This window comes from Pteronotus mesoamericanus, unplaced genomic scaffold, assembly GCF_021234165.1.
Source record: "Pteronotus mesoamericanus isolate MK-2021 breed Mesoamerican mustached bat unplaced genomic scaffold, CSHL_Meso_final scaffold_21, whole genome shotgun sequence".
Taxonomy (NCBI): domain Eukaryota; kingdom Metazoa; phylum Chordata; class Mammalia; order Chiroptera; family Mormoopidae; genus Pteronotus; species Pteronotus mesoamericanus.
The window spans coordinates 3,447,513-3,466,877 of NW_026555310.1; the positions used below are offsets into that span (position 1 = coordinate 3,447,513).

The 19,365-nt window shown below is 37.5% G+C and overlaps 1 protein-coding gene across 1 annotated transcript in view; it reads right to left on the minus strand.

Annotated features, from left to right (window-relative positions):
- SCN8A (sodium voltage-gated channel alpha subunit 8) overlaps positions 1-19,365 on the minus strand; it is a 183,965-nt gene that overhangs the window by 50,109 nt on the left and 114,491 nt on the right. Inside the window, exons 12-13 of the mRNA XM_054591086.1 lie at positions 13,193-13,588; positions 1,309-1,441 (exon numbers count right to left, since the gene is read on the minus strand). Coding sequence (XP_054447061.1) covers positions 1,309-1,441; positions 13,193-13,588 — 529 coding nt within the window. The remainder of the gene's footprint in view (positions 1-1,308; positions 1,442-13,192; positions 13,589-19,365) is intronic.

Genomic DNA, 19,365 nt, shown 5'->3' on the forward strand with positions numbered 1-19,365 from the left:
ATTTGCAACAACATGGAAAGATCTTAAGGGTATGATTCTAAGTGAATTAAGCCAGACAGAGAAAGACAAATACCATATATTTTCACTTATATGTGGAATCTGAAAAACAAAATAAATGAACAAACTAAACAGAAACAAACTTAAAGATACAGAGAACAAACTGATGGTTGCCTGATGGGACTGGAGTTGGAAGACTGAGTGAAAAAAAGGAAGGGATTAAGAAGTTCAAACTGCCAGTTATAAAAAGTCATGGGGGTGTAAAATACAGCATAGGGAACATAATCAACAATACTGCCATAACTATATACGGTGTCAGATGGGTACTAGACTTATTGGGGTGATCACTTTCTAAGGTATATAAATGCCTAATTACTACGTAGTACACCTGGAACTAATATAATATTGTATGTCAGCTGTAAATGAAAAAAAAGAATAGTCTGGATCTCTAATGGGACAAGTCAGCTAAAGCAACATGAATCAAACGAAGAAGACTGATGCAGAATCAATCACAAACTTGAGAAAATTTTATCACTGAATCTAGCTCCAGAGAAAGCAAGAGGAGCCTGGCATGCAGGCCACATTTGGACAGAAAGCTAGCACTTGCTGGGGACTGTGGGGAAATGGAAAATCCCGAGATGTTCCTCAGCATGCCTGGCTATGTCATGGAGGAGCCACCTAATCCTGAGTTCAGGCACTGACCGCAGCATTTCTGCAGACACGCTGTGAGTCAACGGTGGCTGCTCTTTGGGCGGCACGGAGTGCTGGAGGAAGCAGGGTTTCAGCTTACCCAGTCACACAGCAAATATATTTATGAATATGTGAGGGTGTTCGAAGAGATGCAGAATTAGGTGCAATCAAAATGCACAGTACATTCATCCTTACAGGAAAACCAAAAGCGCTGTAAGTAGCTAAAAAGGAAAAGAAGAAGGTATGTTTTGGAGGGCGCAAGGCAGATTCTATCATCCTATATCTTCACAGTTCTTCACTCTACACTCCTTTATGCCACATGTCACCCCACAGGCTCCACATGATGACGATTACAGAAGCTTCTTCAGCTCCTCTAGCTCACATTTACATCATCCCTTCATAATTATTTCCTATCTGTGTATAATGCTGGCAGCAGCTTTGAAGTCCTTACTGGATTCTGTGTATGCAGATTTGGGATGCTGGTTTCTATAACAAGTACACTATTTCTAAAGCTTAGAGACAATTTTTGCAAAACTCAGACCATGGGACAGGGAATATATTTATCATGCACACTGCATATTTGTATTTCAGCATCTTGGACTGACATCACAGGGCACGTACCTTCTACTAGTGTATTTGTAACAACACTCAGTATACTGTTTATCCTGTCCTTCCGCCCATAGGAGGCCAGTTGGTCCATAGACACTAAGAGAGATCCAGGACCTTTCTTCTTAATTTCCACTTCAGTTGTAGCCTGGGGGAAAAAAAAGCAAATGGGGTGAGCAAAGCCTTATAAACATTAAGGCTGAGCCTTACCAGATACATAGTCCAGACTGTGAGCAAAAACATATGCTCTTCTTTAAACTTTTTACTTTGATCCCGCAATCCTACTGACCTCAAGAAGTAGCATGAAACAAGTTGGCCATGGGTCACGCTTAGTTCTATAGATGACAAGACCAAGCTGCTTAAGTTTGTACAAATCTACAAGGAACCCAAGAGTCTGGCTGGGACTGAAATACCTCATCTGCTTAATTCTGAACATAAGAAGAGAAAGACCACCTCCTCCAGGGCAACACCATCAGAAGTAGACCCTGAATTTTCCTGCCCTAGTCTCAGCCATAACATTTGACTAGAATTGGACCACATGATAAAATAAGTCAAATTCACTTCTATTTGAAAATTCATGAAGGGCCAAGTGCCTGATCACACTGAGTGTTATAAACACTGTTTCCTGCATGTGTAAGAGCACCATCACTCTGCCAAACTGTTGTTTCCAAATGCCAAACCTGGGCCTAGCTGAATGTTCACAGGTTCTACCCCAAATCTCCTCTAAGCAACTGTAAAGAAGTCTGGTAAAGTTTAGATGTCTTAATAAAATACACCGCATCATATATGTTTATCTTGTCCTTTTAAAGTTCTATGTTATGAGTTAAACTACTGCGTTCAAATTCCCAACCAAAGAAAAACAGCAGAAAATATCATCAGGTTGTTATACAACATATTTCTTACACTCCGCAGTGGGCAATACTGGTACATTAGATTACAGCACAGGGTTTCTTAATATCCACTGCGTGTGTTCTCTGTGCCAACCTGACTATTCTACATTAGATCAGGTTTAATGTGATGGCCCAAAGCGTAGCTTTCTAGTCACCATGTTGTCCACTTTTACTTGTTATCCGTGTAAAGTTGGCTGAGCCTTCCATGGTGAAGGTAAGAGACAGAAACAGTCACCATCACTCAAAGGTCAGGGAAGAGACATATTTGTATGAAGCTAGAGAAGTATTTAATCTGAACCAGAATTATCCTACCAGTTTTAAAAAGAAAATAATTATCTCTGAAGAGCTACATCAGAAAGACTTTCAATGCTTATATATGTATAGATTTTAAGAACCATAGAAAAGAAAGTTCCTGGCAGATTATAATTTATCTCATCACAATGTTTCATCAGACTTTCACTGATTCAGCCATTTGTTTCACCTTAGGGTTTACGTGTTTGGCAGAGATACCAAAGAAACGGAAAGGAGAAAGAACCATTTCCTTGGGAATTCCTGACTGCATTGCTATCCGAACACCTGAATATATAAGAGTGACTTGTTGACTATTACCTCAGGTCATAAAAGGTATATTTCTTTGAGAAATCGCTTTTGGTTTTAATTCCCAGCCTGATATTCGTGACATTTAATAAATCAGATAAACTGCTACATTTAAAAAATGACAATCATCTAAAAATGAACACAGAAAGGCCCTATTCAATGGACACTCTTATATTTTTATATGTAAAATTAAAGTAAACAATAACGGGTATGTGGAGATAACTTCTACAACATTAAAATTTGTTCCATAATAAGATGTGTTATATCTTAAATTTCAAAAAAAATGAAAGAAGATATCAAAAAATGAAAATTTTGAAGCCCATACTTAGGAAATTTTAGAAGGTAAGAAGAGAAATTCATTCTGTTATCTTTCACACAGGCAAAACATTTAGCATAGATCCAAACAACTGGTTCCCAAAAAGATATCCAAAAAAGATCCCTATACATTTGTAAATTAAACAACAGACTTCTAAAAATCCATGGATCAAAGATGAAATCACAAAGGAAATTAGAAAATACTTTGATGATAATGAAAACACAATATATCAAGATTTATGGGATGCAGCTAAAGGAATGGTTAGAAAAAAATTTACAACTTAAAATGCTTATATTAAAAAATAAAAAAATAAAATCAATATAATTAATGCTCTAAGCTTCAACCTTAAGAAAGTAAAAAAAGAAGATCAAATTAAATCCTAGGTAAGCAGATGAAAAGAAACAATAAAAATAGAAATAGATTAATAAATTAGTAAATGGACAAACAATACACAACTGAACGAGTCAAATGTTGTTTTAAAAAAAAGATTAATACAACTGATAATTCCTCCAGCAAGACTGATCAATGAGAAACAAGAAAACACAAATAATTTTCAGGAATAAAAAAGGGGACATTTCTACAAATCTTACAGATGTTTTTAGGATAAGAAGAAGATATTATGAACAACTTTATGTCATTTCATCTTGGATGAAAGGGACAAACTTACTGGAACATAACTTATCAAAACTGATAGAAAAAGAAACAAAATTAAAACAGGTCATATTAGAGAAATCATCCTAAAGCCTTACTTCAAAGAGAACTCTAGGCCCAGATGGCTTCACAAGTGAATGCTATCTAACATTTACGAAAGAAGTAAAACCAATTTTACACAAATTCTTTCAGAAAACAGAGGATAAGGGAATACTTCTCAACTTGTTTTATAAAGCTAATCCTGACACTAAGTCTGACAAAAACATTACAAGAAAATAAAATTAGAGACCAATATCCATCATGAACAGAGACGGGGAATTCTTAACAAATATGAACAAATAGAATCCAACAGTATATACAAAGGATAATATACCATGACCAACTGGGTTTATACCAGGAAAGCAAGGATAGTTGAACATTATAAAACAAGTCAATGATGTTAATCACATTAAGAGAACAAAGGAGATAAACCATACGATTATCTCATTGATACAGTAAAAGAACATTTAACAAAATTCAACACTTCCATATAATAAAATTTCTCAAAATGTTGCAGCTTTGATTAAAGAATATCTATGAAACCCACAGCCACCCTTAGACTTCTTGGTGTAACATTAAATCTTCTTCCACTAATAATGGAAACAAGAAAGGATGTCTGCTTTCAACATTTCTATTCGATTTTGTATCTGAAGTCCTAGCTAGTGCAATAAAGCAAGAAAAATAAAAAGGAGTCATAAAGAATGAAGTTGCTGCTATTCACAGAAAATATTATTGTGCATGTAGAAAGCCCTATGCAATTTATATTTTTTAAAAAAACCCAAATCTCATAGAACCAATGTTAATTTATCAAGGTCATGAGATACAAGTTAAATATAAGTTAAATATACAGAAATCAATTTTATTTCTATATTCTAGGAAAAAAAATTTGAAAATAAAAATTATACTTTCGTAACAGTATCAAAATTATACCTGAAAGTAATACAAAATAACATTAAATATAAACAGTGACTGAAAAATAAAAATTATAAAAATTTTTAAAAATACCAAGGAATAAATCTACAATGTGCAAAACCTTCACTACAAACTATACAACTTTGCTGAGAGAAATTTCAGAAGACTTAAATAAGTGAAGAAATATATCATATTCATAGATTGGAAGACTCAATATAATTGATGCTCCTTCTTCCCAAACTGACCTATAAATTCAGTGCAATCAGTATAAAAATTCTAGGCTTTTTTGAAGAAACTGAGATGATTCTAAAATATATAAATACATGCAAAGGATACAGAATAAAAAAAATCTTTTAAAAGACGTCTAGAATAGCAAAATAATCTATTAAAAGATTATTTAATAATATTTTAAAATATTTTTTATTTGGAAGGTTTACACTATCTCATTGCAAGACTTAAAAAGTTACAATATTTAAAACAAGTGTAGTATTGGTATAGGCATAGACAAATAGATCAAAGGATTAGAATAGAATCCAGAAATAGATCCACATATGTACTACATCAATTGGTTTTGACCACGGTGTCGAGTCAAGAAAAAGAAAAGTCTCTTTAACAAATGGTGCTAAAAAACTAGATATCCACCCAGGTCCACTCCTACCTAGTTTCATACACAAAAATTAACTTGAGTTGAATCAGACACCTGAATGTAAAACCTAGAACTGTGAGCTTATAGAAGGAAAATATCTTCACAATCTCACAGATCAGCAAAGATTTTTCAGCCAGATCATAAAAAAATAATAAAAGGGGGTAAAAACCTGATATATTAAACTTTGTCAAAATTAAAAATTTATGTATCTGATAAAGGACTTATATCCACAGCATATAAAAAACTAACAGATCAATAATAAAAAGAACTCAGTTAAAATGGGCAAAAGATCTGAATAAGCAATTAAATAACAAAAGAAGACAGGAGAAGTCCATAAGCACATGAAAAAATGCTCATCATCATTAATCATCACAGAAATGCCAATTAAAAGCACAATAAGATCACATTTTATACTCACTAAAATGCTGAAATCAAAGACTAACACCACCAAACACTGGCTAGGATGTGGTGCAACTGGAACTCTAATACATTATTAATGGGAGTATAAAAAAGTGGTGTAACTATTTTGGACAGCTGTTTGGCAGTTTCTTATGAAGTTAAACATACATTTACCATATGGCCAAGAAATTTTACTGTGAGGTGAAATTTACCTAATGTAAGTGAAAACATTTATCTACAAAAAGCTGTATAAGAATGCTCTTGACAAGCTTATTCATGCTAGTGAAAACTGGGAACAACCTGAATACCCATCAGCAGGAAAATAAGTTAAAAAACTAGGATCTATTTATACAATGAAACACTACTCATCAATAACAAGTGAACTACTGATACACAAAACAATATGAACGTATTTCCAAAACATCTTGTTGAGTGAAAGAAGCCAAATAAAAAATACATATTGTATGAGTCCACAAGAATGAAAGAAAACTAATCTATGGAGACACAAGTCAGGAGTGGTTGCCCGGAAGTGGGAGGGAACTGATTAGAAAGAAGTATTAGGGTACTTTCTGGGAGAATCTTGTGATAAAGAGAGCTCAGGAGACAATCCTCAACTGTCAGAGAGTTCCTTCTCTACAATGGTTTTACCCACAACTTTAGTAACCCTTGGGTGAAGGTTATCCAATGTATTATTGCAATACTAATTACAGAGAATTACTTTTTAAAAGAATATGTAATGCAGAATGTGTAAATATGTATAAAATGTATCTGTATTTTGGAAATAAAGATCAACTAAACAAGAAAAGCAAAGGCTATTTATTCTGAGTCTGACGTAGTGAGGCAGTCAACATTCCGTGTTTTAGCAGACTCAAAAGCAAGCGAAAGAGTGGTAAAGCTTTATAGTGGGAGATGGAAAGCCTTCTGTCGCTCTGATTAGAGGCAGATGGCATGGGGCAGCTGTAGGCAGGTTAACTAGAAGCTGGGCATCCTATGTGCTTTGTGAGAGGTGTATATTGGCTTTCTTTGGTTGGTCCTATGTTGGAAGCAGGGACAAAAATTAAGGAAGTTGTCAGTTAATTAATCAAGTCAGAGCCATTTTGAACTGATTGTTACAGAAGTTTAGCTTGCTGGACTGTCATGAGATAGAAATTTGGCTTCCTGTATGTTTGACTTAAAGCAGGCTGGCTTTCTGGGTTGTTTATTATAGATAAGGGGGTTGGTTTCTTGGGCAGGTTGTGGGTGAAAGTTCTATTTTTATATGATGATCAGATCATTGTCCATTTGTATATGCACTCTCTCAGTATTCATCAATCAGAGTGATTAATGAAGAGGTAGAGGGCAAATACATTCATCACTGATAATTGCTTAAGAGGACAAAAACTAAAAAAGGGCTTAAAAGAACATAACATAAAAGTGCTAATAAGCAAGGTGGATTGGGGGTTAAGGGAACATCCAGAGAAAAATATATCTAAACTAAGAAAATCTAATATGTTAAAATCAGGGCACACAGAATACCAAGATGGGCAAGTATGTCCTAGAACTCCTTCCTACTAAGGTGAGGTTTTGAAAGCTGGGACTGAAAGTGCAGGTACTTGGTCATTGTTTCTTTTTATTTTTTCTTTTCAATTTGAAAAAATTTGAGATAAAATGCATATAACATAAAATTCACCATTTTAACCACTTTGAAGTGTTCAATTCAGTGGCTTTTAGTATATTCAGAATGTTGTACAATAATCACTATAATCTAATTCCAGAACATTCCTATCATGCCAAAGAGAAATATGGTACCTGTTAGCATACAATCCCAATCCCCACCTCTACCCAGCCTCTTGCAACCAATAATCTGCTTTTTATCTCTATGGATTTGCCTCTTCTAAACATTTCATATAAATGAAATCATATTATATGTGGCCTTTTTGTTCCTGGCTTCTTTCACTTAGCAAAATGTTTTTCAAGATTCATCCATGTTGTAGCATGTATCATTCTTTTTATGACTGAGTCGTATCCCACTGCAGAAATGTATCACATTTTGTTTATCCGTTCATCAGTTGGTGGGCACTTGGCTTCTTTCCACTTTTTGGCTATTATGAATAATAATTTTATAAATATTTGTGAACAAGTTTTTGTGTAAACACCTGTTTTCCATTTTCCTGGGTATATCTCTAAGAGTACAATTACTGGGTCATATGGTAATTCTATGCTTAATTTTTTTGGAGTAACTGCCAAACTGTTTTCCAAAGTGGCTGTACCATTTTACATTCCCACCAGCCACACTGGCTATTGTTTCTTGTGCTAGACTACAGCCAGCTGAAGGGAAGAACACCTGCAGCAGACACTATCCTATGTAAAGCAGCTGCACAATCCCCTTCCACGGAGAATCTGCTTAGGATTCTGCTATTGGCTCAGCTGCCTAATTCTTTCACCTAGGATGAGGCCCAAGGACCAGAGGAAAGATAAAGATCACATACACTTTCCCATCCTCCCTTCCCTATCATTTCAGGTTTTGTTTTTGGTAAATGGAGGTGTATATATATGTTTTCTTCATTTTGTTGGGGGAGAAGGAGGAGAATGAATAACTTTTTTTAAAAGTCAGGAGATCCTGCCTTTTAAAAATTCAACCTCTAAGAAGCCTTAGAACTATCAACAGAGGAAGAAATTCAGAACTTTAATCTTGTTTTTATAAGCTAAACCTAGTTTATATTTGTTTCATTTCTCTTAACCCAAATGCAAAATTTATTAGAACATTTAGCCTCTGATTTCCAACCTCCTAAACTGTAGCTGTCCTCAAAGAGATATTCTGCAACTACTGCAGATGGCAGATTCTGCCCATGTTTCTACAGATCTGCCAAGAAAGTTCAACATACTACTGATTGTAAATTGCTTTTGCAAGGAAATGCGTAATGGGAATCTATCATTCAGTCCAGTCACCTTCCTTGGAGTTAACATTTAGAGCATTTTGGAAGTGACCTTGGAATCTAGCCATTAATCTCTGTTCGTCTGTTTCAAATTTTTGTAGTGTTTTGCTTTAAAATAACTGTACAATATTTTCTCCTTTTCAGACAAAGTATCCTTAGAATCTCAGAAGAAACCGTACCCTCTCCAAGTCAAGAAACTCAGCCAAAATCCCACTGCCTGCTTTTCAGGGCTAAAAAGTTCAAAAAATTATAGGGAAAGAAATAGAAACTGGATGCCAAGAATCTGAATACCAAGAATGGGCCCAATAATATGTTTCACACTTTATATATGTTATTACATTTAATTTTCATAATGGCCCTGTAACAAAGGTCCTTTTATCTTTTCATTACAGATATGGAAATGGGCTTAGAGAAGTTAATTTCCCAGGAACATGTGAGTAAGTAAAGCAAAGCCTTGGCCAGTGTGGTTTAGCTAGAGCATCGTCCCATGGACTGAAAGATCATGGGTTCCAACCCCATCAGGGCACATGCCGGGGTTGCAGGTTCGATCCTCAGTCAGCGGGCGTGAAAGAGGCAACCAATCATTGTTTCTCTCACATCGATGTTTCTCTCACTTTCTTTCTCCCTCCCCTGCCCTCTAAGTATGTCCTCTGGTTAGGATAAAAAATAAGTAAAGAACTTGGGCTTTAGAGTTAGTATAGCAGAGTAGTTAATGATTAATACTCTGTAGTTAGATAGCCTGGATTCAAATCTTAACTCTACTGCTTACTGGGAAACCAACTATTTTCTAAGCCTTGCTTTCCTCCTTAGTAAAATGCAAACAGTAATATCTATCTCATAGGGTTGGAGCTGTGAGCATTAAATGAGATAATCCTTGTACGTTTGTAAGCTAATGTGTCATAATTTCTGAATTATGTGTGATTTTTGGATTGTCAGTAGCATTTGCCTTCTTAATGAGTGAAGAGCTATGATTCTCACCTACTTTTCCAGCTAAGAGATGAAGACATGGGAAAAGTCTCCTTATCCTATGTTAAGCCAAAAAGCAAAACTAGAAATTCCCACACTATCCAAAAAAAAAATCACCAATCACAACTGAATAACGAATGAAGATGTGACAGTTTTGGATGGGACTCTGATGAGGTGATGTCTGGATGTCTTTTTTTACAGGGAATATTATATTTCTTAATTTCTTAAAACACAGATGTGGCACCGCCTAAGCATTAATATTGTGTGAGACCAGCTTGTAAACTATCAGCGGCTACTACACCAATCCACAAAGCATGAGTATGTAACTGAAAGAACTCTAAGGGTTCTGGTGAAGGCAAGTCAATCCGTAGCTGTAGACACACCCAAAATGCTTTAACAGTAAGGAATTCTACATTCCAGCTCAAAAAGGTATTAATGCCTCATCTGGTCTGGACTATATATAACATTATTAAGATATTGTGCCCTTCCAAGATAAATGACTGTTTTTCCCACTTCCCAAAAGGAGTTAATATTTAATTAGGATGTCTTCTTTGGTATCAGGAAGATCTTGGTTAAAGTTCCATCTCCACAAGTCACTAGATCTCTGAGTCTCATCTGTTAATAGGATAAAACATCTACTTAATAGGGGGTTATAAGAATTAAATGATATCGTGAACATAAAGTGCTTAGCAGAGTGTATTAAGCACTCAATGTATGGTGGCTATAATTATTACGCCCACTGTAGGAAACTGCAAAGAAGAGAAAATGTATGAAGAAAAAAGTCAGCAGTAATTTCCCCTCTCAAAGGTAACTACTGTTAACTTTAGTCAGTTATCTTTTTTCTACATGCAGTTTGTCTTCATATAGATCTGATATACCACACAAACTATACATATTCTGTTTTTGTCTTTTTGGCTTATTAATATAGCTTAGATATTTCCTCACAGCATTAACAACTAGGAAGTTGTTCATGGCTTCTAACAAAATAGCTTTTCCTGATTATGAAGCCCTTGGGAATGACACAGTCCTGCCTACCCCATCTCCCTGCCACTTTGGGATCTGACCCCCTGGCCTTGGGGATTCTCAAATCTGTTACCATCATCACTTGGGACCACGGCAATGAATCTCCTGTGTACTTACAGAGTGTTGTGTGTGTAGGCTCCAAAAAAAACCCCAAAGGCAGTGCTCTGTAGTTTACAATGTAAGGCGGTGCAGAAAGCCTCACATTCCACAGCCATCTGTTCAACTGCCTCTCAGATTTTTCTCCTACACAGTACAACAGAGGCTGCTACAAAACCAAAAACAAACCCCCAAACCTGCTCATCTGCCGTAAACTGATGCTCAAGCTCGTTCCTGAACACCTTTTCTACTACTTTCTCTTCAAAGGAAAAACATGCATTACTGAGCTTAAATATTTTTACGAACTGCCAGGGTATTATTTAATTTGGTTCTCACCACTTGAATTGCCCCAACTATACTGTCCATTCTGACCCCCTGCTCATTCTTCTTGATATCATTTCTCATTTTTTTAGAGAATGTAATTATCTATTTAATGGTGGAGCCCAAAATTGACCTCTAGACATAGAATTAGTGAAAATCAAATACTAGTTGAATTTAAAGTAAAGATAATCATCTGTAACATTTATTTTGACCAATTACCTGGTTTGGGGGGTACTGTGTAACCACTATTTGTTATTATTGTCCCTATTATTATTGATCTCCAGAACAGTTCTCCAGAAGAGCAATGGCCATGAGACTATGCAGAAAGGACATTAAAATGAACAGAGAAACAGAAGACTAAGGTTTCTGAATGGTCTAAGATTCTGGTTCTATCAGTGATGAGCTGTGTGACCTCAAGGACCACAAATTCTCTGCACCTGCTTTCTCATCTAAAAAACAGGAATAATAGTCTATCACCATTTTGCCAGCCTTACGGAATTTTTATTCAGAAATAATTAAATTATGCATGTAAAAGTAATTTGCAGTTCGTAAAGAGCTATACAAATGTAAGGAGGGAAGTATTTTGCTTTTAAATAAAAAGGCAGGGGCCCTGCCTGGTATGGCTCAGTGGACTGAGTGCTGGCCTACAAATCGAAGGGTTGCCAGTTTGATTCCCAGTCAGGGCATATGCCTGGGTTGCGGGCCAGGTCCCTAATAGGGGGTGAGCAAGAGGCAACCACACACTGATGTTTCTCTCCCCCTCCTACTCCCTCTCTTCCCCCGTCTCTAAAAATAAATAAATAAATAAAATCTTTTAAGAAATAAATAAAAAGGCAGGGAAAGAAAAGATGTTGTCAAACACATGCTAATTGCCTTTTGAATTTTTATCTATACAGTCAACAACTGCCCTAAAATGCTACAAACAGGTCATTCTGAATAATTCCATCCCCGATTGTCCAGTTTTTCTCCACACATGCATCATGCTAATTAAAGGATTGGCTATCTTCATGCTGTGTTAGAGGAAACTGAAGTGTTAGAACAAAACAGACTGACATGCTATCTTAAGGAACTTACACCAGCTAAGAAGGAATTGAGGAAAGTTAAGGAATTAGAGGTAGGAAGTATTAGGATCATTGAGATGATAAGAATTTAAAACTAGAAAAAAGGTATAAACAGCTTAGAATTTAAAGAAAGGTTAAGAGACGGTTTTCCCAAAGAGGGAAGCCATTATCCAAACCCCTAGACAAGGGATTTTCGTGCAGCTATTATATTCAACTCCTCCAGAGCCTGACATTTGATTACATTTAAAATTCATCTTTTGCTTCCCTTTTCCTTCCTCCCCCATACACCATGTGTTCCTGCCCCAACCTCCTATTTCTCCCTCCTGTGATTTATTTCCATTTCAGTCCCTTTGATGTCTAGGTCCAGTTTGGCAGTGCTTTCCTCAGCCTCTCCTACCCTGGCTCTCCCTGGTGCATGGCTCCCACCCTCAGCATCATGTATGCACATTCCTCTTTGGAAAAAAACACATCTCGTTCTTGCAGAGGAGCCTTGGAAAATTATTCAAAACTATATTACTTTTTAAAATAGAAAGATAAGAGCTTTAAATTCCAAGCTGTTTCCCTAGGAGGAGAAAGGACATGGTCGGGAGAAGCAGTGGGAGTTCCAAACCGGCTCAGACTTGGTCACTGGTGGTGGCACGATGCTTGTCATTCCATGTGGGCAGGATCCGCTGGCCAGAGGCATTCAGTCAATGCAGGTAGGGGGGAGGGGAGAGGGAAACAGGCAGACAGAGACTTCCAAAATGGAGAGAAAGAGGAGGTAAAATAAAAGGAGTTACTGTAGGAAGGCGGGTAGTAAAAAACGAAGAAAGGTGGGGAAAATGGAACAAAGAATAAAGTGAAAGGGAAAAGGGAGAGTACAGTGGGGGGTAAGGGCTGAAGATAGAAATGAAAACAAACCAGGAGGGAGAAAACAGAAATGGTTGAGGGCAGGGTTAGAAACAAGAACGGGGTGGGTGGGAGTGAGGAGAGCACAGGGGAGACCCTGTGGAACGAGAGGAGCAGGGAGAGGAAGGGAGCAGGGAGAATGCCATGCCTAGCCTCGGTCTATATGTTTACTTCCTTACACTGTCATTGGTAGCTGCCTTATCTATTTTCACCTCTGGCAAGAGACGACCGCCGATGTGGGAGCCGGGGCCGCCGATGAGGGACACCACGCCGTTGCAGTCCACCGTGCTGTTGCGCTTCACACTGCGCCGCAGGCTGGGGAAGATGCGCGAGGAGCGGCTGCCCTGGCTGTAGCCGCTGTAGCCGCTGTAGCTGCTGCGGCGCTCGCGGGCCCGGATCGGGATGAAGAGCGAGTCCCGGCGGCCCTCGCTCTCCTCCACCGTGCTGTGCTCATCGTCCGCAAACTCGTTCTCCGAGCCCGGGTCCCGGAACCGCCCGGGCCCCCTGAAGCTGAAGATGCTGCTCTTGCTGTTGTGGCGGGATAGGAATGGGGAGCCCGGAATGCTGAGTAGTGACTGTAGAAAAAAGAGAGAGATTGCAGGTTATGAGACGGGAAGCTGACCCCTTAGAGCCTGAGCAAAGACTGTAAACTTCCCCGCCGGGCGGCATCCTTACAGTCCTCTCAGGACACAAGTGTTTCCAGAAAGCACTCGGGATGCTGAAATTTCTACTACTGTTCAACAGCCATTATTACTCACTTTTTCTTGCCCCATACCTTTGAGATATGCCTATTTTTGACCAGTTCAACACTCAAAAATTTTACTCATTGTTCACTCAAGCACTGAAACAATGCTTTTATCTCATGCTGTATGCAGCCAAAGCACTGGGAAACACACCCGTGTGTCTATTTCTCTCACTACAGGCTCCCATGCGGTGTGCCTTTAATTTATTCAAGTGAGACTATGCCACACTTGGCAAAAAGGAAAGAATTTAAAAGTGGGTATCACTTGCCATTTGTTCAAGAACATGCCCTGGAGGTCAAGTACTTTGCCAACAGTGGTCTTTAAGCTTTTTTGTTCAGTTGGAAATTTATGTTTCCTCCCACTTTATTTTAAAGTCAACATAAAATGTTTCACCAAAGGTTTACATTATCTGTAAATTATATAATTCTCAGTACTGATGTTTTAAAATAAACCTCTTCTTTACCACTTAGAAATTTGTCCTCATTTCTTTTTCCTTCAACTCATACTTTCAATACACATTCCATAGGCAATTTTATGCTAATGTATATTTCATACTTTAATGTATTTTATTGATTACCTTTGAATACTTTTCTGCAAAAGCTCATAAACTATACTTTTAAAAATTTAAATTTTCCTGTGATGAGTCTCTAAGAAATTTTTAAAAACTGCTGAACTGAGTTTTTATTATTCTTATTAACACAGTTGATTGAGATATACAAATATATGTATTATAAGTAATTACTAAGCCTAAGCACTTATTGAAATGTATCACTTAATGAGATGGATGAAATTTTTCTTTTTTTAATTGGTGTTTTTGGTGTTTAAATAGTTGTAGATAGCATTACTTAGTATTAGAATGAGACATGGCTCAACATCAATCCCCTTTCCCCCTTTTAAATATTTGATTTTTAAGCACTGAAAAACCTTATTAATGTAAACAGTGCCTTGAAACATAAGAATTTTGTTACAGTAATGTCACTCAATTCTTTGAACTTCTGTCAAATTATATGCCAGAATCACTTAATAAGCTATCCACAAATTTTATTTTAATGATTTATTGGCCACCAATTAAATTAGGCCCTCTTTTCAATTTTGTTGAAATCAAAGAACTGAAAATCACCCAACTTGTCAAAGGATTTATTACCTAGTTATCAGAATTATTCCATGTCTTGATTTCTATGGATATCAAAAAGGCTTTATTTATTACTTACTAATATTATATGGGTTAGTCTTATAGAGAGGTTACTCTTTTACATAAAAGTCACTTTATTTAACCCAACAGAAAAGGTTAGAATAATCCAAATATTGCTAATTTCTATACATCAATGCTAACATTAAATTTTTTAATGAAGTGATTTCTTATCACATGCTTTAAAGATCTTTTCATCAAAACCTCAAAGCCACAGATTTGGCTCATTTGCTTTATAAAAATGTCTAATACCCTTACTGTGAAAGCAACTGGCCAAATCAGATTTATATTTTCACAGAAAAAGTATGACCTCAGGCAGGGCAAGGAAGAGTGATGGGAGGAGAATGGGGACTAATGTAACTGAACAATAAAAAAATAATTAAAAAAGTAAAATTAAGAGTAAAGTATGACCTCATTTTTAATTTTAATGAATGTGTTAATATGTGTCCCAGTGATAACCATCCAGCTCCTGAACTTAAAACATCCTAATATCCTTGATGATAACTTCATTTCACACTTAGGAGAAGTGTGTAAGAGGTAAAAAAGCCTCACACTGGATTTACGTTTCCTGTATTAAAGGAAACTTTGTACACACTAATATTTTCAAGTGTCCCTCTGGAACCCCAAAGATTTTTACACTTTAGGGTAACGCACTACATAAGCATTGGGATGACAGAGAGATACATGCCTTCCTTTTGTAAAGTGGGATGAGCTGACTGTGAAAAGGGAAGTGGAAAAGAACCAGTGTGATTTTAGATCTGGGGCTAACTTTAGGCATAGGAAGAAGTTAGTTAAAGATCTAGGAATCAGGTTCCTTAAAGCTAACTGTGCTTGCAAAGCCTTCAAATGTCCCAAGGAGATGCACTGCCACTTTGAGAACTATTGCTTTAAGAGAAACTTGACAACCAACTGACTTTGGACAATCCTCCTTGTTACCCTGAGATATTTAGTTTGCGCAATTATGACTTTGAAGAAATTTTCAAAATAGTTTTTTATTTTATGAGATTTTTGCTATAGAGTTTAGGCTTTCAACTTCTTGTAAAATGATTCCATTTTGAAAGTTCTTTGTGGGCTAGGAGTCTGCCAATATAGTGTATAGAAGCATTAAATAAACTTTTTAAAATAATACTTTTGATGATAATCTTGGAAGGGCTGTAGGGCTCCTCTGTAATATTTCTGCCCATTGTCTTTTTTGTTACCTACAACTCCATTTCTAGTTCTAAACTCAAAATGCTTCCAGTTCCAATCTCTTTCTATAATGTATGAAGCCCCTGTCTCCTGATGGGTATATTTTCTTTGGATATTTCTGGTTCCATCATACCCACTCTCATTTGTATTTTCCTTATTTATGCAGCTTTTCCCTGCAGTGGCTCAAAGCAACTCACAAATCTCTGAAATGATAAATGAATTTGATCACTGGGGGCCACATCAAAAAAAACTAAACCATAGCTTATTTGATAATAAGTGTCACTGTTAAATACACACCACATGCAACATCTCTGACAACTTTCCTAATCACTCTGATTTGTTTTGCTCTTTTTCCCCAACCCTGAACCAGAGAGGAGAAACTGCATAGGCCAGATTCTAGAATGTATGTTCACAGGGTCTCACTTATGAGTGGATAGTGTCATTGTGTGTTACAAGGACACACACATTGCCAGCTCTTACATTTCCTTCCTCTCTGTTGTTGGATTAGTAATGGGATCAAGGCCTCCTCCAACTCACTGCTTGCTATTCCTCTTCTCACATTTATTTATTTTTAAAATTATTATTATTATTATTATTTAAATTGTTGGTTGTTTTTTTTTTATTTTAGAGAGTGGAGAGGGAGGGAAAAGGAAATGGAAAGAAATGTCAATGAGAGAGAGGAACGTCAGTTGGCTGCCTTCCATATACACCCCAACCAGGAACAGAACCTGAAACCCAGGCATGCGCCCTGACAGGGAACTAAACTGGCGACCTTTTGCTTTGTGGGACGATGTCCAACCAACTGAGCCACACCAGCTGGGGCCCTCTTCTCATATTTATGTTTAGACACCCTCACTGATTCATTCCTTTGAACCAATTCTCAAAGCTTGATTCATAGATGAGTGTTGAGTGAAAGACCTGCTACTGGTTTGCAATGAGAAAAGTAGAAAGATGGAGAGAAGCATTTAGAAATTTTTACAAGTAGATGGTCACAACATCCAAGAATGTGATGATTTTTCTAGAAATTCATTGTTATGTTATTTTACAATAGTATCAGTTCATGAAAACTTGGGGAAAACAGAAACTGGTCCTTCACCACAGACAGTTTGAGAAACACTTCTCTAAACAATGTGGCTGGCCAGAAGGTAAGTGTCTTAAAATGTACCTGTGATTTTCTTTTAATCAGGTAAGGTAAGATGACAGATAAAGAGACAACTGCCTTTGAAAGGACACTTTATTACTTATAGTTCCTGAGAGCAGGGTGCACGCAGGGCCTCATGGGGAGGCTCTAGGGTTGGTGAGGAGGCAGAAGGGGAGAGGGGGATACATGGCACAGGGCCTGGACTGTGCTTTACTCCAGGAGGAGTAGGTGGGGCAGAGCCGGCACCTCTGAGCAAGTTTAGGATTGGACAGCTTAAATAATTCCAGGCTCTGGGGCAACCGAGGGGTCCCAGTTGTCCAGGAGCTGGCTCTGGAGTGATTTAGGGCAGGGGAAATATTGACTTGGTGTGTGGGAGAGTCAGATAAAAGGAAAAGGTTGGGGAATAAGGGTTTTGAATTGGTTGATTTACATACGAAAGGCACATTTCCAAGCAAGCAGCCTGCTATCTCTAGAAATTAAGTTAGCACTGGGAAGTGCAGTACCTTCCCTGCCAGCAAGGCTCCTAAAACACCAAGCACCCTAAAATACAGAGAATACAAACATGATTAAGACAGTAAGATCCCAAGACTGGATTTAGGGAGGATAGGAAGTATCCTTGAGTTTCTACCCAAATGCTTAGTTCAGTTTAATATAAAACACTGAGGTTCAAAGCATAAGCTTACAGGTTAATAAATTGTGCCTTGGGCATATTCGGTACATTTGCCTTGATGGCCTCATTGGAGAGAAATATGGCCAGGACATAGGCACTCCAGGGCTCCTAACTAAATCCCATGATCACCTTTAACATCACCTCTCCATGTCCTAAGAATGGCAGTCAAGATCCACCTTTGACCCTAATTTACTCTCTCCATTTCCTCCTTTACTCCTTCCCCTCCTATACCCTACCATTCGGGTACACTACGCTGCCTTCAGGTCTTTATTTTCTCCATTTCCAGTGCATATGCCATTTTTAGCTGTGGAAGTTCACTCCCTTCTGCACTGTCTGGCAGCTTCTTCCTCTAATAACTTCCTTAATCTCTCCACACCACAGAGCCCCTCTTTCAGATTACTATGCTCTACTTTTGACCATAGTTCTTTAAACATATGCTTTATCTTTCCTTTTTAACCAACTACAAGTTCTTTAAGGACACACTGCCTGATTCTTATTTCTCCTGGAGTTCTCTGTACATTGTAGGTACAACATTTAATTTAATTAACATGTATCTAGATTACATACTGTAAATTAGGCACCCACTTCAGCATCATTCCATACCTGCATTGGGCCACCACCTCATTTCTGATAGCAGCTTTCCCTGGACTGAATGCTGGGTGCTAACACACCCTGATACAATAGGTCTCCATATTAGGAAAGAAGTTTGATTTATTTGAGAAATGATCATTAAATATCTATTGTGTGCTAAGTGATAGGGATACAGTGATGAACAAGACAAACAATAGGGTCCCTACCTCTTGAAACTTGTAGCCTCGTAGGAAACATTGTATACCGTATGAGATCTAATACACCAGACTATGTGGGGGGACCCCAAAAAACCTGGAATTATCTTCAGAAGGTGGGCCCCTTGTAGTACAGGCTTCCCCTACTAGGTGAGTGTTCTAGGAACCCATCGGTATCAGTGTGCCAGCTGGCATTGTTGTGACAGGCTGCATTCAGCTTCAGTGAATTTTTTTGAAGGCTCATGATGGGTGATTTAGGAGTGTAGCACCTGCCTGTGTCGCAAGGAGCGTTCAGCAGTTTTTGACCAAAAAACCGGCATGACCCCCACACCTCATCCTCCCTATTCACCAAACCTTGCCTCGAGCAATGTTTTTTGTTTCCCCGCCTTAAAAAGTCCTCAAAGGGAAATGTTTTGCTGATGTGAAAGAGGTAAAACAAAAAATAGCAGAAACAGTAAAAAGGCATCAAAATTGAGGAGTTCAAAAACTGTACTGAGCAGTGGGAAAAAAGCCTCAATAGGTGTATTCCATCAAATGGAGAGTACTTTGAAGGTGACTGAGGTATAAACATGTAAGAATAAATGTGCAATTTTTAATAAATAAATTTTGGGGTTTTTGGGTCCCCCCTCATATTCT